This window comes from Microcebus murinus, chromosome 21, assembly GCF_040939455.1.
Source record: "Microcebus murinus isolate Inina chromosome 21, M.murinus_Inina_mat1.0, whole genome shotgun sequence".
Classification (NCBI taxonomy): domain Eukaryota; kingdom Metazoa; phylum Chordata; class Mammalia; order Primates; family Cheirogaleidae; genus Microcebus; species Microcebus murinus.
In genome coordinates, this window is record NC_134124.1 from 33,738,750 (window position 1) to 33,758,204 (window position 19,455).

Consider the following 19,455-nt stretch of genomic DNA (forward strand, 5'->3'; position numbering starts at 1 on the left):
CCTAGGAGTGGAATACTGACCAGGTCAAATGGTAAATGTATATGTAAGTTTTTCAGAAACTGACAGACTGTTACTGTTTTCCAAAGCGATTGTACCACTGTACATTTCCACCAGTGATGTCCCAGCCTTTCCATGTTCTGGCCATCTGTCATTGTCGGTCTTTTTTATTGTAGCCATTCTAATGGGTGTGAGGCATCTTGGCGTGGTTTTGATTGGCATTTCCCCAAGGACTGATGATATTGAGCACCTTTCTTATATACTTACGAACCATTCGTATATCTTCTCAAAGAGATTATTTTGAGGATTAAGTGAGATGATAATATTGTGAAACATTTAGAAATGTAATTGCTTACTAAATGATAGATAATATTATCATCTGAAATGCAGTCCTTGCTTTGTTTCTTGCTTGCCTTATCCTGAGAAAGTTAGGCAACCTCTCTGAATCTGAGAGTTTTCAGAATAAAGTGTGAAAATCATTATAATTCCTCAATCCTAAGAAACAGCATTTATTGAATAATAACGTTTTAGGGGGAAAAGCTCTACTTTTTATATATAAACCAACTGTAAGATTCATCAATTTCAGAAAATATAAAAAAAAAAGTCCATCTTGGAATTGAAGAAATGTAGAAATTATTGCAAGAACATTAGCAACATAATGGATAAAGGACTAACATAAATGTTTAATAAAAGGTAACTACTGTTGCTATTACCAACTGTATTGATTAAACTGCTTTGAGATTTATTAAACACACGTTTACAGACATCAATAAGGCAGCTGGCTGCAGGTTTTTTGTTTTTGTTTTTGCTTTTATGCCAATGTGGAAATATGAACAAGTAAGTTCTAAAGTCCCTGAAAACACCAGCAGAGCTTGTGAAGGCAGTCTTGAAAGGCAGTGTCAAGCAGTAGCCATTGTGTGTTCACAGATATGCATTCAACAAATACAGTTTAAATCATGAAGGAGTCCACTTCTAAAGGCGTATCATCCACCAGATCTACACAACACTTAGCACAGGACCAGTTCTCAATTGATGGCAAATAGTCCTATCAAGTCGCCTAGTTCTGAATAGACACTGCAATTGCACTTGAGAAACCATGCTGAGGTTTGGATGGGATCATTCTTCGACTTAACTGCCATCAGCACGGAGCTCATGCTGTCTCCACACTGTAGCATTTTCCAGACCAGTTCGATCTGCAACGTCTTTGCACTGTCTCCGTTTTATTTGCCAGGGGGCTACGATGGAAACGACGTGGAGTTCAGCTGGCTGAGAGGCAACGACTCTGTGCGTGGGCTGGAAAACCTGCGGCTTGCTCAGTACACCATACAACGGTATTTCACCTTAGTCACCAGATCGCAGCAGGAGACAGGTAAACTCATGGGGCAAACTGTACAAAATAAAAATAAGCGGCCAGAGATAGAGGGTGGCTCTATGAGTCAGAAATATCATCTCTTCCCCTTCTTACCTCTTTGGGATCCAGTGGAGTGAGGGAGTTGAGTTTGGGTTCAGCTCTTCTACCAGCTCCACCCCTAGTATTGAAATTATCCACCGGGGAGTGGACCTTCAGACCAGCTCGAAAGCCTAGCACGATTTATCTCCAAATAATATTTTCTAATGACTGCTCAAATTCCGCGCCTTCATCATGCATAAAATGTACTCATGTTTCTAACCAGAGCACTGCTTCTCTGCCACCAAAGAATAAATCTAACAACACAGCTCACAGATGAAGAAGACAGCAGCAAGACCCAACAAGAGTATGAACATCCTAATTATTGCAAACTTGGCAGGAAGAATTACTTGTTCACTCCATTTACCAGCATCAAATCTCTTAGTCTTTGGCATTTTTAGATAGAGATTTTCTAAAAGATACTTTTTTTTTTTTTTTTGAGACAGAGTCTCGCTTTGTTGCCCAGGCTAGAGTGAGTGCCGTGGCGTCAGCCTAGCTCACAGCAACCTCAAACTCCTGGGCTCAAGCAATCCTCCTGCCTCAGCCTCCCAAGTAGCTGGGACTACAGGCATGCGCCACCATGCCCGGCTAATTTTTTGTATATATCAGTTGGCCAATTAATTTCTTTCTATTTATAGTAGAGACGGGGTCGGGGTCTTGCTCTTGCTCAGGCTGGTTTCGAACTCCTGACCTCGAGCAATCCGCCTGCCTCGGCCTCCCAGAGAGCTAGGATTACAGGCGTGAGCCACCGCGCCTGGCTAAAAGATACAATTTTATACATAAGCAGTTGGCATTTTCTTCTCATATCCTCATGATAATATTAAGAATGCTTATTCTCATCAATGTATGCACCCTGAAAAAAGGTATTACGCATTTTAGTTGATAGTAAAAATCATATGTACACTGACAGATAGTAAAAATCACATGTACACTGGGTCATTACTATGTAAAAATTAGAAATTTTAAGTAATGAAGAGTGTATTATTTTTATAATGAACAAATAACACTTTACATTTTAAAAGCAAGTTTGTAAATTAAGTTTATGCCATCATGATTTACCAAACCTGGACTCCCAATTTGGGTTCATGCAAAAAAACAAATGGCTTCAATTTTCAAAATTATTTAATTCCAGGTGGCACATACCTAGGTACTTTAAGTACAAAAGAATGTTATTATTTAGTCAAATATTATTTCTAAGTGTTTTTTTTCCAAACATGGACTTTCAAAATCGAGGGAATAAAGCAACCAGTGCAGACTGATAGAACATCCCTGGAACAAAGGGCAAAAGCCCTGGTTAATGCTCGCTTCCAGCATCTTCCGTGGGCCCTACTCAGGTCCCTAACACTCTGTGTCTCAATTTCTCTGCTAATAAAGTAAAACAGTAAGTTATCACTAGGGTCCCACCAGGCTCTAAAATTACATATTTTTATTTTGTACTATATTTCTTCAGTTATATTTCTTTTGTTTAGCTATTTAATCATATAATTTTAGACTCTAGGCGTCAATGTGGAGGTGGTATGGGGTTGTGGCAGCTGTCATCCACTGTCCTGTTTTTCTCCTACTCTACTCTGAGCCAGACTTCTGTTCCCAGAGGAAAACCTCTTCGTCCTTCCACCAAGCTAGTGCTGGCCACTACTGCGCTCTCTGCCACTTGCTCACTTCCCTTAGTAGAAGGACCGCAGGAGCATGGCTTGGTACACTGCACATGTTTTGTGCTATAGTAGCATGTTTGCCATGCAGCTTTCTATTATGATAACTGTCCATCGCACACATTCCCCACATTTAGACTACATGGCTAGTTTCCTAAGGATAGCCCTGACATACCATAAAATCTGGGGTGCCTCCAAAATCCACAAAAATTAAAATATATTTTATAGATCTACTAGGTCTTTTCCATAGTATTCTTGAAAAATGGATGGCCTCAGGTAATCTTCATTAAATAGGTTTTCACTGAACAACTACTTTGTGTGCAGGACTCATTGTCCAGTGGGGTAGAGGTCAAGCAAGCCAGTAGTTACAATGCTGTAGGAATACTGTGATAGAGAAAAGCACAAGAAGGAGGTGAATGGGGGAGCAGCACCCCTATAAATCCCATTCGATGCAAAGCAGTGTCTCCTGTGGAAACCATAATGATGGTTCATAATTAACCAGATTTTGGAGAATGACAGAGGGTTTAATGTGCATATAGCTAAGTTCAACATCCCATAGGGAAACTAATCTGCTGTGTGCACAGACACAACTCTTGTTTTTCTCTTGTTTACCCTATCAGGAAATTATACGCGATTGGTTTTGCAATTTGAGCTTCGAAGGAATGTCCTGTATTTCATTTTGGAAACCTACGTTCCTTCCACTTTCCTGGTGGTGTTATCCTGGGTTTCATTTTGGATCTCCCTCGATTCAGTTCCTGCAAGAACCTGCATTGGTAAGCAGCTCCAACAGATTTCTAAGAACTGGGTTATCAGGTACTTATTTTTTTTTCCACTTTTTTGCTTTCATCAATAGTCACAGGGTAAGTTCCAAGAATTGGTTTCTTGAGAAATTCTCTTACAGAAAGAGAAAGAGAGAGAGAGACTACTTTAGGACTACTTTACATTTTTAAACTTATGTCTCACAGTGACAGGTAAGGGATAATTGTGGTTAGATGGTCCATGTCAGTTGTGTTGTTTACTGACCACCCCTCCAAAGAGAAGACAGAAGGCAAAACATTTAGAAAGCCACATCGCTCATAATCTGTACAAAATGGACCAATCAGCCCTGTTCCAGAAGGTTGCAGATTTTTCAAAATGAGATATGTTCCGTTTCTGCCTGCTGTCCTCCTGCTGCCGACTCCTGAATGGAAACACTCCCCCGGGAAATGGTGGATGGTTTCCTGGCCACTGACATGGGAACATTTCCTGCCTGTTTGCCAGGAGTGACCACCGTGTTATCAATGACCACACTGATGATCGGGTCCCGCACTTCTCTTCCCAACACCAACTGCTTCATAAAGGCCATCGACGTGTATCTGGGGATCTGCTTTAGCTTCGTGTTTGGGGCCTTACTGGAGTATGCAGTTGCTCACTACAGCTCCTTACAGCAGATGGCAGCCAAAGATAGGGTAAGCATTTGATGGCCCTGGGTTGACCCATTGCTCATGCCATGGGATGGTCTGCAGAGGTGGGCTGGACCCAGTTCCTGCTCCCCAGTGGTTCACTTTGCTCCAGCGAGTCTCATCCTTGTTCAGGTGGACACATCTGAACGTCATGGTGCCCCTTGAAAAAGACCATTCTTTTCAGCAAATACAATGAGATATTAATAGGTTAAATTTTCCAGCAGAAAATAACTATGTCATCCATATGCAAACTAAAACCACAACCACAAAAACAAACATCTGTGAAAAGTCCAATATCAAACCAAACATGATCAGCTGCTTATAATTGTAAGACTAATATGTATTTGCTATTTAATTCTTCTGTTGCAGTCTTGTATTCTTAAATTATACGAGTAATGGTTTACTGGAAAATGTATGGAAAAATTAGATTGTGACAAATTTCTTGGTTAGTATATTTTTCTATTAATTGAGAAAGACTGTCATTATTTGATTTAGCAGTGGAACACTGTGATCCAGCTCTCTGAATAATAATAATGGTTATTATTTATCAAGCATTTACATGTGCCAGACATAGTAACAAGCCGTTTGCAAATATTATATCATTTAAAATGCTCATGACAATCTAGCGAGGTTGTTATCTCCATTCTTACAGTTGTGGAATCTGAGGAAGAAGAAGAGCAAGTGGCTTATCCCAGGGGATACAGGTAGTAAGAGGTAGAGCTGGGATCCCAACCTAAATCTGCTTTCCACAGCCTGACACCTACTTGTTCTTCCCACCTGCAGTGGGCACTGGGCCATGCTCTTACCTATTGCTCTCTCCAGGCCCATGGAACCCTGGGGTTATTTGGCAGCCAAATTTGACAAATGTTTTCATACTAAAGCTCATGCTAACAAGTGAGAACATGACAGAGATCCAATTCAGAAGAGGTACCCACCTTTAGCCAAGTGTTAGGACCACACAGGGTCTAATAGTGAGGAATGAGGGATGAGAATAACCCAGGACTTAGCTGCTTTTCCCCTTGGGTTTGGGTATAATGAGCAAAGACATACACAATCATATTGCCCCCACACCAAAGGCAAATCATCACGAGTGCCAACCAAAGAAGAATGTCAACTTCGTTTTATTTGTTTCCTGTAGTCTTCCTTAAGGAGGAGGAAGGAAGTTGAATTACCCTGCTAAAATATGGATTTGCTAGATTGGTAAAAAGGAGGTTGGAGAATTACTGAGAGCCTCCACTGAAGACACTAGAAAACCCTTATTTTGGTGTGTGCATGACAGTAGCTGCATTACAGAGTATTTACTCCATCCTAAACACCTGCCAACATCTCCTTTAGTCCACTCAACAACCCAGTGAAATGTGTCCCATTATTATCCCAACCTTACTGTTGTGGAATCTGCCACTCAGAGATGTGAGGTAACTCATCCCAGACCCCACACCTACTCAGTGGCCTGGCCAAGGACCCAAATCACACTCTCTCTGACTTTACTCCACTCTCACTTTCTGCATCCCCCCAGCCATGCTGGAGAACGGCAGCTCCCAGGGATTGTAGGGAGCGAGACTCTTTCAGTTTGCATGGCAGAGGCCTCAGGGCATTGCTAATTTTTATTATCTTTCATAATCAGTCACTCCCTTCTCCTTGGAACAGAGTAAAACTCGTCAAACGCCTACTAGATGCTTCACATAATTTATACCATTTAATCTTCCCATCAGTCTCAGGAGGTAGGCATTAATATCATCACCATTTGGCAGGCAAGGAAATTGAGTCTTAAAAGGATTAAAGTGGCTAAAGTTTCACCATAGTGAGAGACAGAAGGGGATTTGAACCCAGGTCTGCTAGCTTCAAAGCCTGTGTGTTTGGCACCTAGCACACCGCTCTGCACGTCGAGAGCAGGCCACAGTCATTCCTTCCGTTACACACGCTGGCAGCCTGCATCTGGATAGGTGCCTACAATCAGGGGAACAGGACTCCAAGTCTGGCTTACCAGCCAATTTCTGAGGCACTCAATGCCACTCTCTATTAAACCTAATTATTCAATACTTAGGCCTCTAAACTTTTTATTAGCTCATTACCCACTTATTATTCTTGCTGAGTCAAGTCTTTTAAGCTAACTGCACTGTCTATGAACTAGGCGACAGCGAAGGAAGTGGAAGAAGTCAATATCACTAACATCATCAACAGCTCCATCTCCAGCTTCAAGCGGAAGATCAGCTTTGCCAGCATTGAAATTTCCGGCAATAACGTAGACTATAGCGACTTGACAATGAAAACCAGTGACAAGTTCAAGTTTGTCTTCCGAGAAAAGATGGGCAGGATCGTTGATTATTTCACAATTCAAAACCCCAGTAATGTTGACCGATATTCCAAACTACTCTTTCCTTTGATTTTTATGCTAGCCAATGTCTTTTACTGGGCATACTACATGTATTTTTGAGATGATGTTGAATTTTTTGCATGCCATGTGCTACTAGTAGCATGTTTGCTACTAGCTTCGTGGAGGCCTTCAACAGAACAAGGTAATGATGTAAGTGGTATTATAGACCAAGTGTGCACCTTGACCCAATGGTGCTATAAGTGACTAAAATAACATTTGAGTATGTCTCCTAAAAGAACAGACCCTAAGCATTATTCTAAGCTGTATAGAAATCCTAGTGTTATGGGATCTTGTAATAGAAACATCCGTCCATTGCTCTTGCATCTTCACCAACGACATCCCTGTGAAGCCCAAGATTACAAACATACCCAGTACTGACTATTTCCTCAGTGGCTCCCTGGTCTGCATTTACCTCATATTTTAAAAATAGTATTTGGTAACCTTCAAGTGTCAGGGGTTGTTTCTAAATTAATCATATCTGTTATTTACTAAATATCTGAAGTGCTTAGAAAATATAGTGCTGCCTATTTAGGGGGTAACAATTTCTAGATTTTTGTTTTTGATTAAAATGAAATGTGGACTTATATCAATTCATTGGAAGTCACTGCACTAACTCAATGCCAAGCTGTATTTTTAATAAGGAGTATTATTTAACACCACAGTAGAACTGGCCCCAAACTCCAGTAAGCCAAACACTGAAAATCAAATGTAAGTGAAGAAAAAGTTAGTAAATTGATAATATAAAACATAAATCTCTTATTTCTAAGACAAAATGGATTCCCCAGACTGGAAGGACTCTGAGGCTTTATTCCTCCATTATACATGTCTTACCATTTTACTTTGATATGCACATCAGTCCTAAACAATGCTAAAGCCTTTTTCTCACATCACAGATAGAAATGGAAGAATCTTTTTAAAACTTATTCTAGGAGTCTTAATATGGACTGTTGCCATGAAGACTTGCCAAATCGAGTTCATTTTCTAGCTGCCTTTACTCATATAAGTACTAAAAATATCCAGTTGACATGGTCAGAAAGTCCCCGTCATCCTGTCATTTCTGCTACTCTAGCACTGAGCAACACTTTCCCAGCAGCAGGTCCCCTGCATCCTTCCAAGAGGAGCTTTCATGACTGTGCTCTAATGACCAGGAATGATGCTGATTAGATCCCAAGCTGCATTACCCAGGAACAAGTGGCTTAGCTCAAGAAAGCTTGGCCTTGCTCAGATCCCCAATCCTTCTAGCCGGACTACTTTGAGTGGCATGTCCTGCATGAGCAGGAGAATGTTGGACCTGAGTCCGAATTTTCTGAGTAACAATGGGATATGTTCCAGAACCTATGTTCTCCAAGGCCAGCCAGCCTCACCCTAACATAAGAAGCACAAGAGTGTGTCTCTCCCTGCTCCTTGGCCAAGCTCAGCCAACAGCACCAAAGGTGATGATTTGTGAGTGCGCCAGTGTAAAGGCTCAATTATTTTCAAGAATCTCAACATCTTCAATTCCTTAGCTCCCTTTTCTATAAATGCATGGCTTTACCCTTCCTTTCAGAAATAAGCCATGGCTTTAGAAGAGGGGTTCTCTTCTGTAATTCTCCATACTCATCGGCCCTCATTCGTTTTCCCATGATGATACTTATCACAATTCCATTTGTATAGGTTTGCTCACCTGATCTTTTAACAACATATATCTAAAGGGAATGGGAGGGTCAAAAGAGGTGGAATGTGGTTGTATGATTTGATGGTATTTGTGATTTTTTAAAAAAAAGTTTTAAAGGAAATATCTGCTGAAACCCCATGTAAGCATTATATAAGGACAATTGTAAAGATGTGGAACTGTGAAATAAATATACTATATTGGCTACCCACCAAATCAAGTAGTCATTTATAGAATGAATGTTATAAGATCTCACTTGGAAAAGATATAAATCATAGTGTGAATTCACTGGGTTCACACTCTTCCATCCTCATGTTCCCCTCCACCCCAGATAGTACATATATACATTCTCTCTGCCTCTCTATCTCTCTCGCTCTTTCTCTCCCTCCCCCAACCCTAATTTTCTGCTGAGTAAACAGTAAACACTGGTGACAGAGTCAATGTTTTCCTTGGACAACACTGTGCTACTCTTGCCTTGCAGTTACACAGTTGGGCCTGGTGATATTGAAAGAACCAATTCTCAAAAAATGTAACAGATTCTCATCAAAACCTTTTTTATTGTTTTGAAATTCTCTTTCATTTTTGTTGAGGTGATATTTTTATAGTCTGAGAACAAACTTTGGGGGAAAAACCAACTCTTGGATTTTGTATTAGCCTGACTTTATGAAGCCTACTACATCAGAGTTCTCAGTAAAAAAATCTTCTTATTCTGAATCTGTCCCACATACCCTACCTATCCATAGTAGTCTCAGGACTCACTTTACCCAAAACATGCATTTCTTGGGTGAAAATATCAAGAATAACCTCATAAAATTTCCAAAGGACATGGAACTAGGTGGGTTTGGGAATATTCTAAGTCATGGGAATATAATTTTTAATCACCTTGATATTGAGAATAGCAATAGTCTCAATATAGGAAGTCATATAGATATAGGAAGACATTCAATAACAAGTAAGTGACACATGGCTCATTTCAAAGGAAGGAGAAGGAAAACGAAATGAGCACAGCAGAAAAGAACTTGAAATTACAGTAGATCCCAAGCTGAAAATAAATAGGAAGTGTAGGAGAATACCACTGGAAGAAAAGTATAGTATGGGCTTTCGGTGCCAGGCAAGAATAGTGACGAGTATAGAGATCTGTAGTTAGGGGGAGTTTGAAACCAAGACATGGTCTTTCTTCAATGTTGTGCGTTACTTTCACTTATAGAGAGCAGTTCTTGTTAGCAGCTGGCCTGTAGTGAATTTTTGGAAAGTCTATTTACTGCCAAAGATCCTTATCTTCTTAAAACATACATTTTTAAAATTGATTTTTAACAGACAGGGAATTACACCCCAGTACATGATCAATGTGATTTATGTGTTGTACTAATGACTTAAAAAGAAAGAAAAAAAATTGAATACATGTCTTATCTATTTTTATTCATATATATATTACATTACATATAATTCTCAAGTTTTTGTAAAGAATTTAGGTATATATCAGACTGAAGTTTATTTGGATTGAAAAACAGTGAGCCCAATTTTGGCCCATGCTTTTAAGAAGGATTTACAAAAATGGGAAAAGAGAGAAAAATGACAGGTGATTAAAATAATGGAAAACAAGTCTAATAAGAAGGAGCTTTTGCACCTTGAAAAGCAAGGCTGAGTGATAATGACTTTCATTATTAAATTCAAGAAAAGTGTTGTACAGGGACAGGCTGTTCCACTATTCACCTGAATAAGTGAACTGAATAAAAGTAAATAGGCATAAACAAACATGAAAGAAAGCCTGATTGTTTAGAAGGAAGAAAATGTGCAAGCTGAATAATGAAATGCTCAGCTTCTCTCCCCTTTGATTTTGTCATCCACCAGCCTGAAAGCAGACAGCCCTATTCTACCAGGTAATCTTGGGAGATTGTAGGTGCAGGGAGATGCCTCTGCCTGCAGAAAATTAAAGTGCCATACAAAGTGTTGCTAACATAAAACGAATGCCTAAGAATATTCCTGGTGGCCTGTGAGGTTGAGCTTCAAAATTATGATTTCTTTTTGGGGACTTGAAGTGGAGTCATGTGATTCACAGCTTTCAGTGACTTGGCTATGATACAGGCTTTGGCCATCCGATCTCATTACTTACAATTGTGCCTTTCCAGAAATTAGAGAAAATGCAACCTCGTTTGGAAAACTGGAAAAGGGGACAGAACATAAGAAGTGAGTAGCTACATGTTGGTCCAATGTTTCTGTGACCTTTGAGGACATCTACACCTGCCAGCCAGCTCTCTGTTCTTCTCTAAGTAAGGCTAGAACCAAGGGATAAGAAGTCTTGAAGAGTTGGGTGATTCAGACTCTGCATTCATGGCCTGCTTTTTACTCAAGTTAGGACAGGTGAATTTATGGTTAAGGTTTTCAAGAAATAGTATTTCATATCTTATCATATGAATCTCCTTTTCCATCAAGAAATTTCTCCTTCTACTCAATACATAAACTTGGTTAACATACTTTTGACCAAGCTACCTTTTACCTTTTATTCTGCACAACTATATAGGAAAAGATAACATAGGTCTGAGACTGCTGTCTTCAGAAAGGCCTGTTTGCAAGGTTGCCCATGGCTGGTATCTGGGAGCTTGGGCTCTGGGAGGGTTCCCAGCATTCCCTACTTGATAAGAGTGGCTTGATGTGCCTTAACTGGTGTAGGAACAAACCGATTTATGCTGAATGCCTGATTTCCTTCTGGGAGTCTGGAATTTTGGTATATGCCAGGCAGACGTTGCCTATTTGAGCAGCCACTGATAAAAATCTTTTACACTGAGTCTCTATTGAGTTCTCTGAAAGATATCATTCCACACGTGTTGTCACAATTCAATGCAAGAGGAATTAAGCACATCCTGAGTGACTAAGCGGGTAGAGGACTCTTGGAAGCTTGTGTCTGGTTTCCTCTGGACTTCACCCCACGTGCCTTTTTTCTTTGCTTATTTTGCTGCATATCCTTTTGCTGTGATTCACTACAGCCATGAGTGCAACTCCATGCTGCGTCCTGTGAGTCCTCCTAGGGAATCATCAAACCCGGGGGTGGTCTCGGGGACTCTGGACATGGATGCTTTGGAGCAATGGTTCCCAAACCTGGCTCATCGTAAGACTCACTGGTGAAGCTTTACAGAAAACAGATCCCAGAGAATAACCCCAGACCTATGAACTCAAGACCTTTGTTTTTTTTTCAAAGTTTTCCAGATGGTTTTGATGTTAAGCCAGATGGGAAGACAGATGCCAAATGTGTTGGTGGAAGAGACAGCAGCTGCATTCAAACTACATTTTCAAGGGGAAAAGATAATACAGTATATCTGCCGCATGGAAGAAAAGAGTCCAGCTGAATATAATTGTTGAATATTAATAATGTATAGAGCAGGTGGAAAGTAAACTTTTCCTTTTGTCTCATTGAATCTTCTGCATTAGCACCAAGAAGGAACATGACAATGTTTATGGCTGTAACATGACCAAAAAAAAAAAAGGTAAATTTGTGGCCGAAGAGTGATGCAGGTATATGGAGATGTGGGCATGCAGCAGTTCTTCCTTGCAACTCTTAGTTTTTGAGATGTAAACTTTAATTTTAGTTAAAGTTAACTTGAGTTCACGAACTAAAAACCTTCCCAGGAATGCAAAAAAACTACATTACGTGCAACTAAAGAATCTGGCTTCTGCAATGGGCAGTTGGCGTGAATGATGTCACATAGGTAGCTCTCAAGGAGGTCAGGGGTATGACTCCAAAGTTTCACTTAAGAACTTTCAGAGAGATGAAAGGGAAGACTCAGCTGAGAAATATGAGATCATTAGAGTTGGGACACAAAAGGGCATCTCTGAACTCAGACTCCTTGCTCCTTCCTACAGCCTCTTTGAATCTGGCCTACAACCTATTCTGTAATCTGCACTGAGGACAGAGGCTTGCAAACCTGAAGTATATTCTTTATATTATCCTGTGGATTAAGACACTTATTTAATTTCCAGATTTTAGAAGAAGTCTTGGAACTGGCTTTTTAGATTGAATACTTTTATGGAAACACCTAACAAAGAACGAGTATATGTCCTCATAGCACACAGAAACATGGCGTGACTGATGAATAAACAGTTCACCTCTATGCAAGATTTCTTTTTAGAGGAAGTAGGCAATACGTCCCTGATGGATTTGGCTTTTCAATAACAAGTTATTGAACCGGTTCGCCAAAATATATCTTGAAGGATCGAAAAGCCCTCATTCATCAAATCATATCTATAGAACAAAACAAAGGAAATGGGAGAGGATGACAGTGGAAAATGATAAGCACAAATATCCAATAAGAAGTTAGACTCAGATGCCATGGCATTTAAAGCCGCAAACCTTGGAATGCAATAATAAAGTGAATTTTTTTCAATGTAAAAAAGTCTCAGGAGAAGTTATCTATTTCAAAAAAATGTGAGATTTATCATTTCTGGGCTTATATATTTCTTACATCCTAACAAAACATTCTAATCCATTTCACAGAGGGATTCAAAGGCAAATTCTCAACAAGGGTAGAATTTTGTTTTTATCTACTCCTGTAGTGATTAATATAATTTATCAAGTTATTTTGTCCACAAAGAATACAGTTGTATATCTTTTCAGACTTATCCCAAAAGACTAATCCAGTTTATGTTAGTATAGGAGCCCAAGAATGAGAGTCATCTGAACTCTGCCATTAACTTAATCTCTATTTGCCTAAGTTTCCTAACATGCCAAATGGAACAAAAATATTCCCCCTTCCTATCTCACAGGTTTGTGGGAGGATTAAAAAGGAGATTCTAGACGTGAAAGTATTCTGGACTTGTGTTAAGTCACACAAATGGGTCCTAATTAATTTGATACATGATTATGCACATATTACATACGCCTAGAAAGTTAGAACTTGGAAGTAGCTGAGACACTGTGAAGTCTAACCAGCTTATATGACAGATAAGGGCCAGAGACATCATAGGATGTGTCCAAGATCAAACACAGGGCACTGCCAGACCTAGAAGCCATATCTCCTAAACCCAAGGTTCTTTTCATTGATCCTATGACCTCCTCAAACGATTCTGTGCGCTCAGCTTCATCCTCAGCCCATGCAGAAGCAGTGCTGCAAGTTACAGTGTCTACATTATAACAAAAAGCCACAACCCCACCAAGATTTAATGGCGTATCTGTGACCTGCATCTTGACACTCTCTCTCAATCTGCCAGGACTGTTCTATCTGTAGCAATTTGAGGCAGGCAAATCTCTGGACTCTTTGCTATCAAATCAGATCATTCTTCTCCAGAAAGGATTTTTAAAAGTATTTGTTGGCCTAGAAAACCCAGCTTTCTACCTCTTCCCTCTAACAGTCCCTGCAAGGAGATCACAAAAGCTGGAATCCTGCCCACAAAACCTATCTCTGACCTGGCTAGCTGCTCCAAGAACACAGCAACACACTCTGTTTCATTTCTGCAAAGGTGAAAGATCTCAGATCACGATTCCTCTCAGCACTACACTACTGATTGTTTTAAAAATGCATTTGTATGTATGCACAGCACCTTCCATTGCAATGAATCTTTTGCATTTTTAAAGGTAAGTTGTATGTTCTGACACTATAAATGGTAGTAGAGGTATTTCAAATTATCTCCCATTTGCTTACTATATTAACCAAGAGAGCACATAAAGGGTAATAAAGTTATATGCTTAGTAGAAAAGCATACAAAAGCACTGCACTATCACAGCACTGTTGTCTGCTGAAAGTTTTATAATGTTTTCCAAATAGAACATGGGAATAAAATAACTTTTATGTAGTTTACTGGAGAGAAATATTAAGAATAATCACCACAGTGTAGTCCATAGGTGGTGTTTTCATTTTGCTCCTTTCCAGATAAACAGGCTTGATGCTCCGAGCTACATCAAAGGACAGGAGTCCATGGTGTATAAATGCTAGTTAGTAGCCATAATTTATTAAGTGCCTACCTCATACTAAGCACCTCGTCTACCTACCTCTCATCTTGACAATAATTCTATAAAGCAAATATTATTAACCCATTTTGCAGAAGAGAAAAAAAGGGTTCAATAAGATTAAGTGGCTGACTCAAGGTTATACAGTTCGAAAGTGGCAGAGCCGGGATTTGAACCCAGGTCTAATTTGGCCTCAAGACCTATACTTCATCCAGTACACCATACTGCATCAATCTTACAAGCTGTTAGCAGTCTTTAGAGTCTGGATCCAAGTGAGACAATAATAGGAATGAAAGAAATGCAAACAATAATAAGATCATGCCCCTTTCACCTTCCCATCTTGGAAATGTTCACTGAACTTTCTGTCTCCAAAGCCAGTAACCAGTAACAAGGGTGATGAGAAGAAACAAACTGGCACACTGAGGAATTCAAGGAGTGCATTGGAGAGGTTGGGAACTTTGGCTTTGACCTGAGTCAACTGGAGTTTACGCCCCAACTCTGCCTTACCAGTTGGTTGTATGACCTGACTTAACTTTCTTTGAACTTATTTCCTTCTCTGTAAAATAGGAAAAACATCCTGGTAAGCTTTAGCGATACGATGTGTGCAGTGTATACAATGACATAAACTGTGCAGGACACAACACGGTTCATGGCAGATGGTTGCATGCTCAATAAATGTTATCTCCTTTTTACTGGAACTTTTGCTATGAGGTTGCCGTATAAAGATAAAAGACACATTACTGGTAAAGCAAAACAAAACAAAATTCACAGTTTCTGGTTCAACTGGTTTTTGTTGGCACCCAATGGTTCTACACCTCTTGATTTAAGAAAGTCGTAAAAACAAAGAGTGGATATCAAGCATTGGGTTTCTATTTTCAAGAACAGATGCATCTTGGTGGGCTCAGCTCACACTAAAATCTAATCAGCCCAAAATAAAACCCATTTGATTTCTGTTGCCAGTTTAAGTAGGAATCGGTGCTGATAAGAGTGTAAAGTTAGAGACCCTCGAATTTCTAATTAATATGTCAATCCCTAAACTGCATGTCCCACTCTTTCTTATATTTACATAATAAAATTTTAGCCCCGTTTCATTTCCACCATTCCCAAGCTCTTCTTAAAAAAAAACAACTCTTAAATAGTATCACAAAAGTAGCAGCTTGGCTACATGCGGAGCTGAAATGGGGCCTAGCTCTGGGTAAGTCTCTTGCCCAAGGAAACTCTCTACTGGACCATCAGTCTTTTTCACTGAGAGCTTAATCCAGGAGAAAATGCACAGGTCACCTTAGAAAGAAAGCACCTTAAAACATTGACCTCGGGATAAATGAAGAAATTTGGGCAGGGAAGTAGGAGAGGCTTCTGGGTGCCAGCTCAGTAAGTAACTTAAAAGTTAGGCACCCAACATAAAGTTTTGCACTGAAGGTTAAAACCCATAGTTTCAGATAAGCAAAACCAAATAAGGTTTTTACAAGAGTTTTCACCCAGCATAGGGCTGGGTCCTTATAGAGCTACATTTAGGCTTACTTTTTACTTCCCAGGAAGGCCTTTGCTTCCTCTCTGCACAGCACAAGTCCCCATGTTTCATAGACTATAGCAGTGGATGCCTTTCATTAGAAGCCCCCCAACTGTGATCATAGCTGTAATCTTACACCTATCTGAATCATTCATTGGTTACTATCTGTCTTCCCATGAGATTTTCATTTCATACATACAAGGACCCTACCTGCTTTTACTCACTGAGTACCCACAGTTCCTAGCATAGTTAACTCTACATAAAAAGCATGCAACAAATGTGTTAAGTGAATACACATATATTCATATTCATTGAGTCCAGAAATATTGAACCAAATTCTGTCCTGGAGTCTAGAGTGGTGTTTCTCCAAGGGTCCTTAGAGTTAGGATGCCTGAGTTTGAGTCTTGGCTATGACATTTACTAGCTGTGTGGTCTTAATCAGATTAATTCTCTTTCTGTGCCTCATCTGTCAATTGGGGATAACTTCATTGGGTTATAAAGAAGAGAAAATGACTTAAAACATACATTTCTTAAAGAGATGCCCTGCACTTAACAATGCCCTACCAAATATGACCTACTTCTATTATATTTATTAAAACAGATGGCCAGATGATCTGGGGATAAAAAGGCATTTTTTGTCAAATAATTTTGGAAGATACTGGATTAAATAAAGTTAAATAGAGTTAAAGGGCTTTCTTTGTTGCAGGACGACTCAGAACTTTTAATATGCTAATGTACATTATGAAGGTCTAATGATACAGTGTTTCCAAAATGTATTTGGTGACACCATCCTTTTTGTGAGTAAATTATATTAGAGCATTTCATGGATAGCTTATGAAACATGCTTTGGGAAATGCTAAATTAGATTCTTTATTAGAAAAATAGCAAGAAACAAAATTTGAGACCAAATATTTTTCAAAATTGTAGATACTAAAGAAATCCTGCCTATAACAAGAAAATAACTTTTTCTTAAAAGCTAATTAATAAGACATAAATACATGAAAAAAAGTTCTACCATTAAGTTTTTAAAGTCCAACATTTGACCTGGGCTGAGGTAACAGGCCCCTGAGTGCCCCTGGGTCACTGAGCGCAGAGAGTCCAGGCACAAGACCAGGAAGAGCTCCACACTTACAGGTTCCTGCTTTGAAGAGAAGTACAAATTGTACATGGCGATGTGCACAATTACAAATTAGCACTTGCCCTTTTCTTGCTTCCTGCCTCCCAAATAATTTACACAGGTGTATTAGTTTACTGGGGCTGCCATAACAAAGTTCCAGATCAGGTGGCTTCAAATTAATTTCCTCCCAATTCTGGAGGCTACAAGTCCCAAAACAAGGTGTGGGCAGGGCTGGTTTTTTCTGAGGCCTCCCTCCTTGGCTTGCAGGTGGCTGTCCTCTCTGTGTCTTCACACTTGGCCAGAATTTCCTCCTTTTATAAGGATACCAGTCATATTGGATGAGGGCCCATCCAAATGACCTCTTTTTAACTTGATTGCCTCTTTAAAGCCCTTATGTCCAAACACAGTCACATTCTGAGGTACTGGGGTTAGAATAGCAACACACGGAATTTGCAGGGGACAAAGCTCAGCTCGTAACACCAGGTGTAACTCCTCTCACTGGCTTCCTACAAGAGTGAGGGGATACTATGTGTCCTGTGCAATTTCCTGCATTACAAAACCAAAAAAAGAAAAACTTTCAGCCCTCTGCTAAATTACCTGTCACCCTCTTTCTTGCCCAATTTTTCTCCAACCATTTAAGTTCTTACTTTGTGTCCGCCAAACCGAGAGAGCCCCTATGAATGAGGCCTTTCGGGGCCATCCCTTTCTTTTGGGAAGAGCTGCAGGGACCTCGTACTTCTCTGCTGACCCCCAGTGCCCATCCTTAAATAGCCTTCGAACCCCTCAACCCAGTCATCTTTTCCAGATCCAGAAAATTCCTTGGCTGTCGAGGACACCCCATCACATTACAAAGATGTTAAACCCACAGAGCCCCAAAGGTCTCTCCTGCTGGTGTGAAGATGGGGGTAATCTTCTTTCTCAACTGGGGAACCGTAGGACACCCATGAGTTGATGGCAGTTTACAGGGCTGGGAACAGCACTGAATCTGCAGAGTCCTCGACACCCAACACATCCGAAGCTATTGCCCTTCCCCAGTGACAATGGACTTCACCAGCCAACCGCAGAGCCAGACCTGGCTGGAGGGCTTGGCAAGGTGTTTGGTTTCTGTAATGGAAAGTGGGAGGCTTTTTTTTTTTAATTACCTTGTTATGTGATAGAAGCATAAAGTGAAAGAAAAGTATGAAAAGTTGCTTTTTTATATACCTGACCTTCTGATAGTCTATATGTTTTAGGGACAGATAACTTCCTAATGAGACTTTTTATAATAAAGCTTTCATTGCTATGAAAAATATTAACTTTTGCAGTTCTTCTGGGTAGATCAAACGGACCCTGCAGTTATAGTTACAATATCCTAAAGATTTAGCTTTTCAGTAATAATGGGTAAGAAGCCTTAGCATTGCCACAGGCCAAAACTATATTATTTGAAATGAAACCTCTCATAAATATCCAACTATGAAGTCACTATCAACTGCTGTTATATAAACAGGACAGAGCTAAATTTCCCATCTGCCAATATTGGAGCTGCCACAAAGAATGATTCTGTGTCCAGTACTCACGAATTAAACAAGTCCTTGCTCTGTCAGCCAATTCTGGGAAGCCAAGTTTGGTTTAGGTAGCCACCGGGTAGGAGGGTCCAAGTAAGGAGGCCTGTTAGGGCCTGAATTCTTCGTGTGTTTCCCTTTTGCCAAGAGCTTAGACCTTCATCGGCCTTAGTAGCTCTCTTCTAGGTGGTATAAGATGTGACCAATTCTTTAGAAAAACCACTGGCACAATCAGTGTCCACTTCCTACATCTCTTTGCCACAGTTCTCTCCATACGTTTGTGACAGAGTCGAGCCGTGGACTTTGCCGAGCAGCTTCCCTGTGCCGCGCTCACGGCACTCCGAGTGCTTAGGCACCTGGTTCCCAGGAGTTCCGTTCCATACCGGAAGTGCTGATGGGAGGCCAATGTGTCACGCCTTGATAAACACTGCTTTGAACAGTATGAAGCCACCTACACAATGCGCTTCTAAGAGCAGGGACTGCTTATTATTTGTCTTTTCGCATATGCTATTCCAAGGCCTGGAAGATGGTCGTCACCTAATACACGTGTGGCGATCTGAGTTCAAACCAAGATTATTGTTTTCAGGCCTAATATTTTTAAGTAGGGAAGTCACATGACTTTGGTTTTAGAAAGTAAACAGTAACACCTTAGAAGATGGAGAAAACAGAGACCAGGATCAAGGGGACCAATTTTGCCTCCTCTAATTAAAATCAAAGAGCATATTATGATACTAGTGGCCGAGTTTGACATAACTCTTGCTCTATCTTGGTGATCCCTTCATGTTAGGG

The 19,455-nt window shown here is 40.2% G+C and overlaps 1 protein-coding gene and 1 long non-coding RNA gene across 2 annotated transcripts in view; one reads left to right on the forward strand and one right to left on the reverse strand.

Annotated features, from left to right (window-relative positions):
* GABRP (gamma-aminobutyric acid type A receptor subunit pi) overlaps positions 1-7,158 on the forward strand; it is a 20,598-nt gene extending 13,440 nt beyond the window's left edge. The window contains exons 7-10 of the mRNA XM_075995983.1: positions 1,229-1,366; positions 3,714-3,866; positions 4,354-4,541; positions 6,667-7,158. Of these exons, the coding sequence (XP_075852098.1) occupies positions 1,229-1,366; positions 3,714-3,866; positions 4,354-4,541; positions 6,667-6,969 (782 nt within the window). The 3' untranslated portion in view covers positions 6,970-7,158. The remainder of the gene's footprint in view (positions 1-1,228; positions 1,367-3,713; positions 3,867-4,353; positions 4,542-6,666) is intronic.
* The window catches only part of LOC105867181 (uncharacterized), a 27,744-nt gene extending 8,802 nt beyond the window's left edge, over positions 1-18,942 (reverse strand). The window contains exon 1 of the long non-coding RNA XR_002222536.2: positions 18,682-18,942. This is a non-coding gene — a long non-coding RNA (uncharacterized LOC105867181). The remainder of the gene's footprint in view (positions 1-18,681) is intronic.
* Positions 18,943-19,455: the final 513 nt, after the last annotated feature.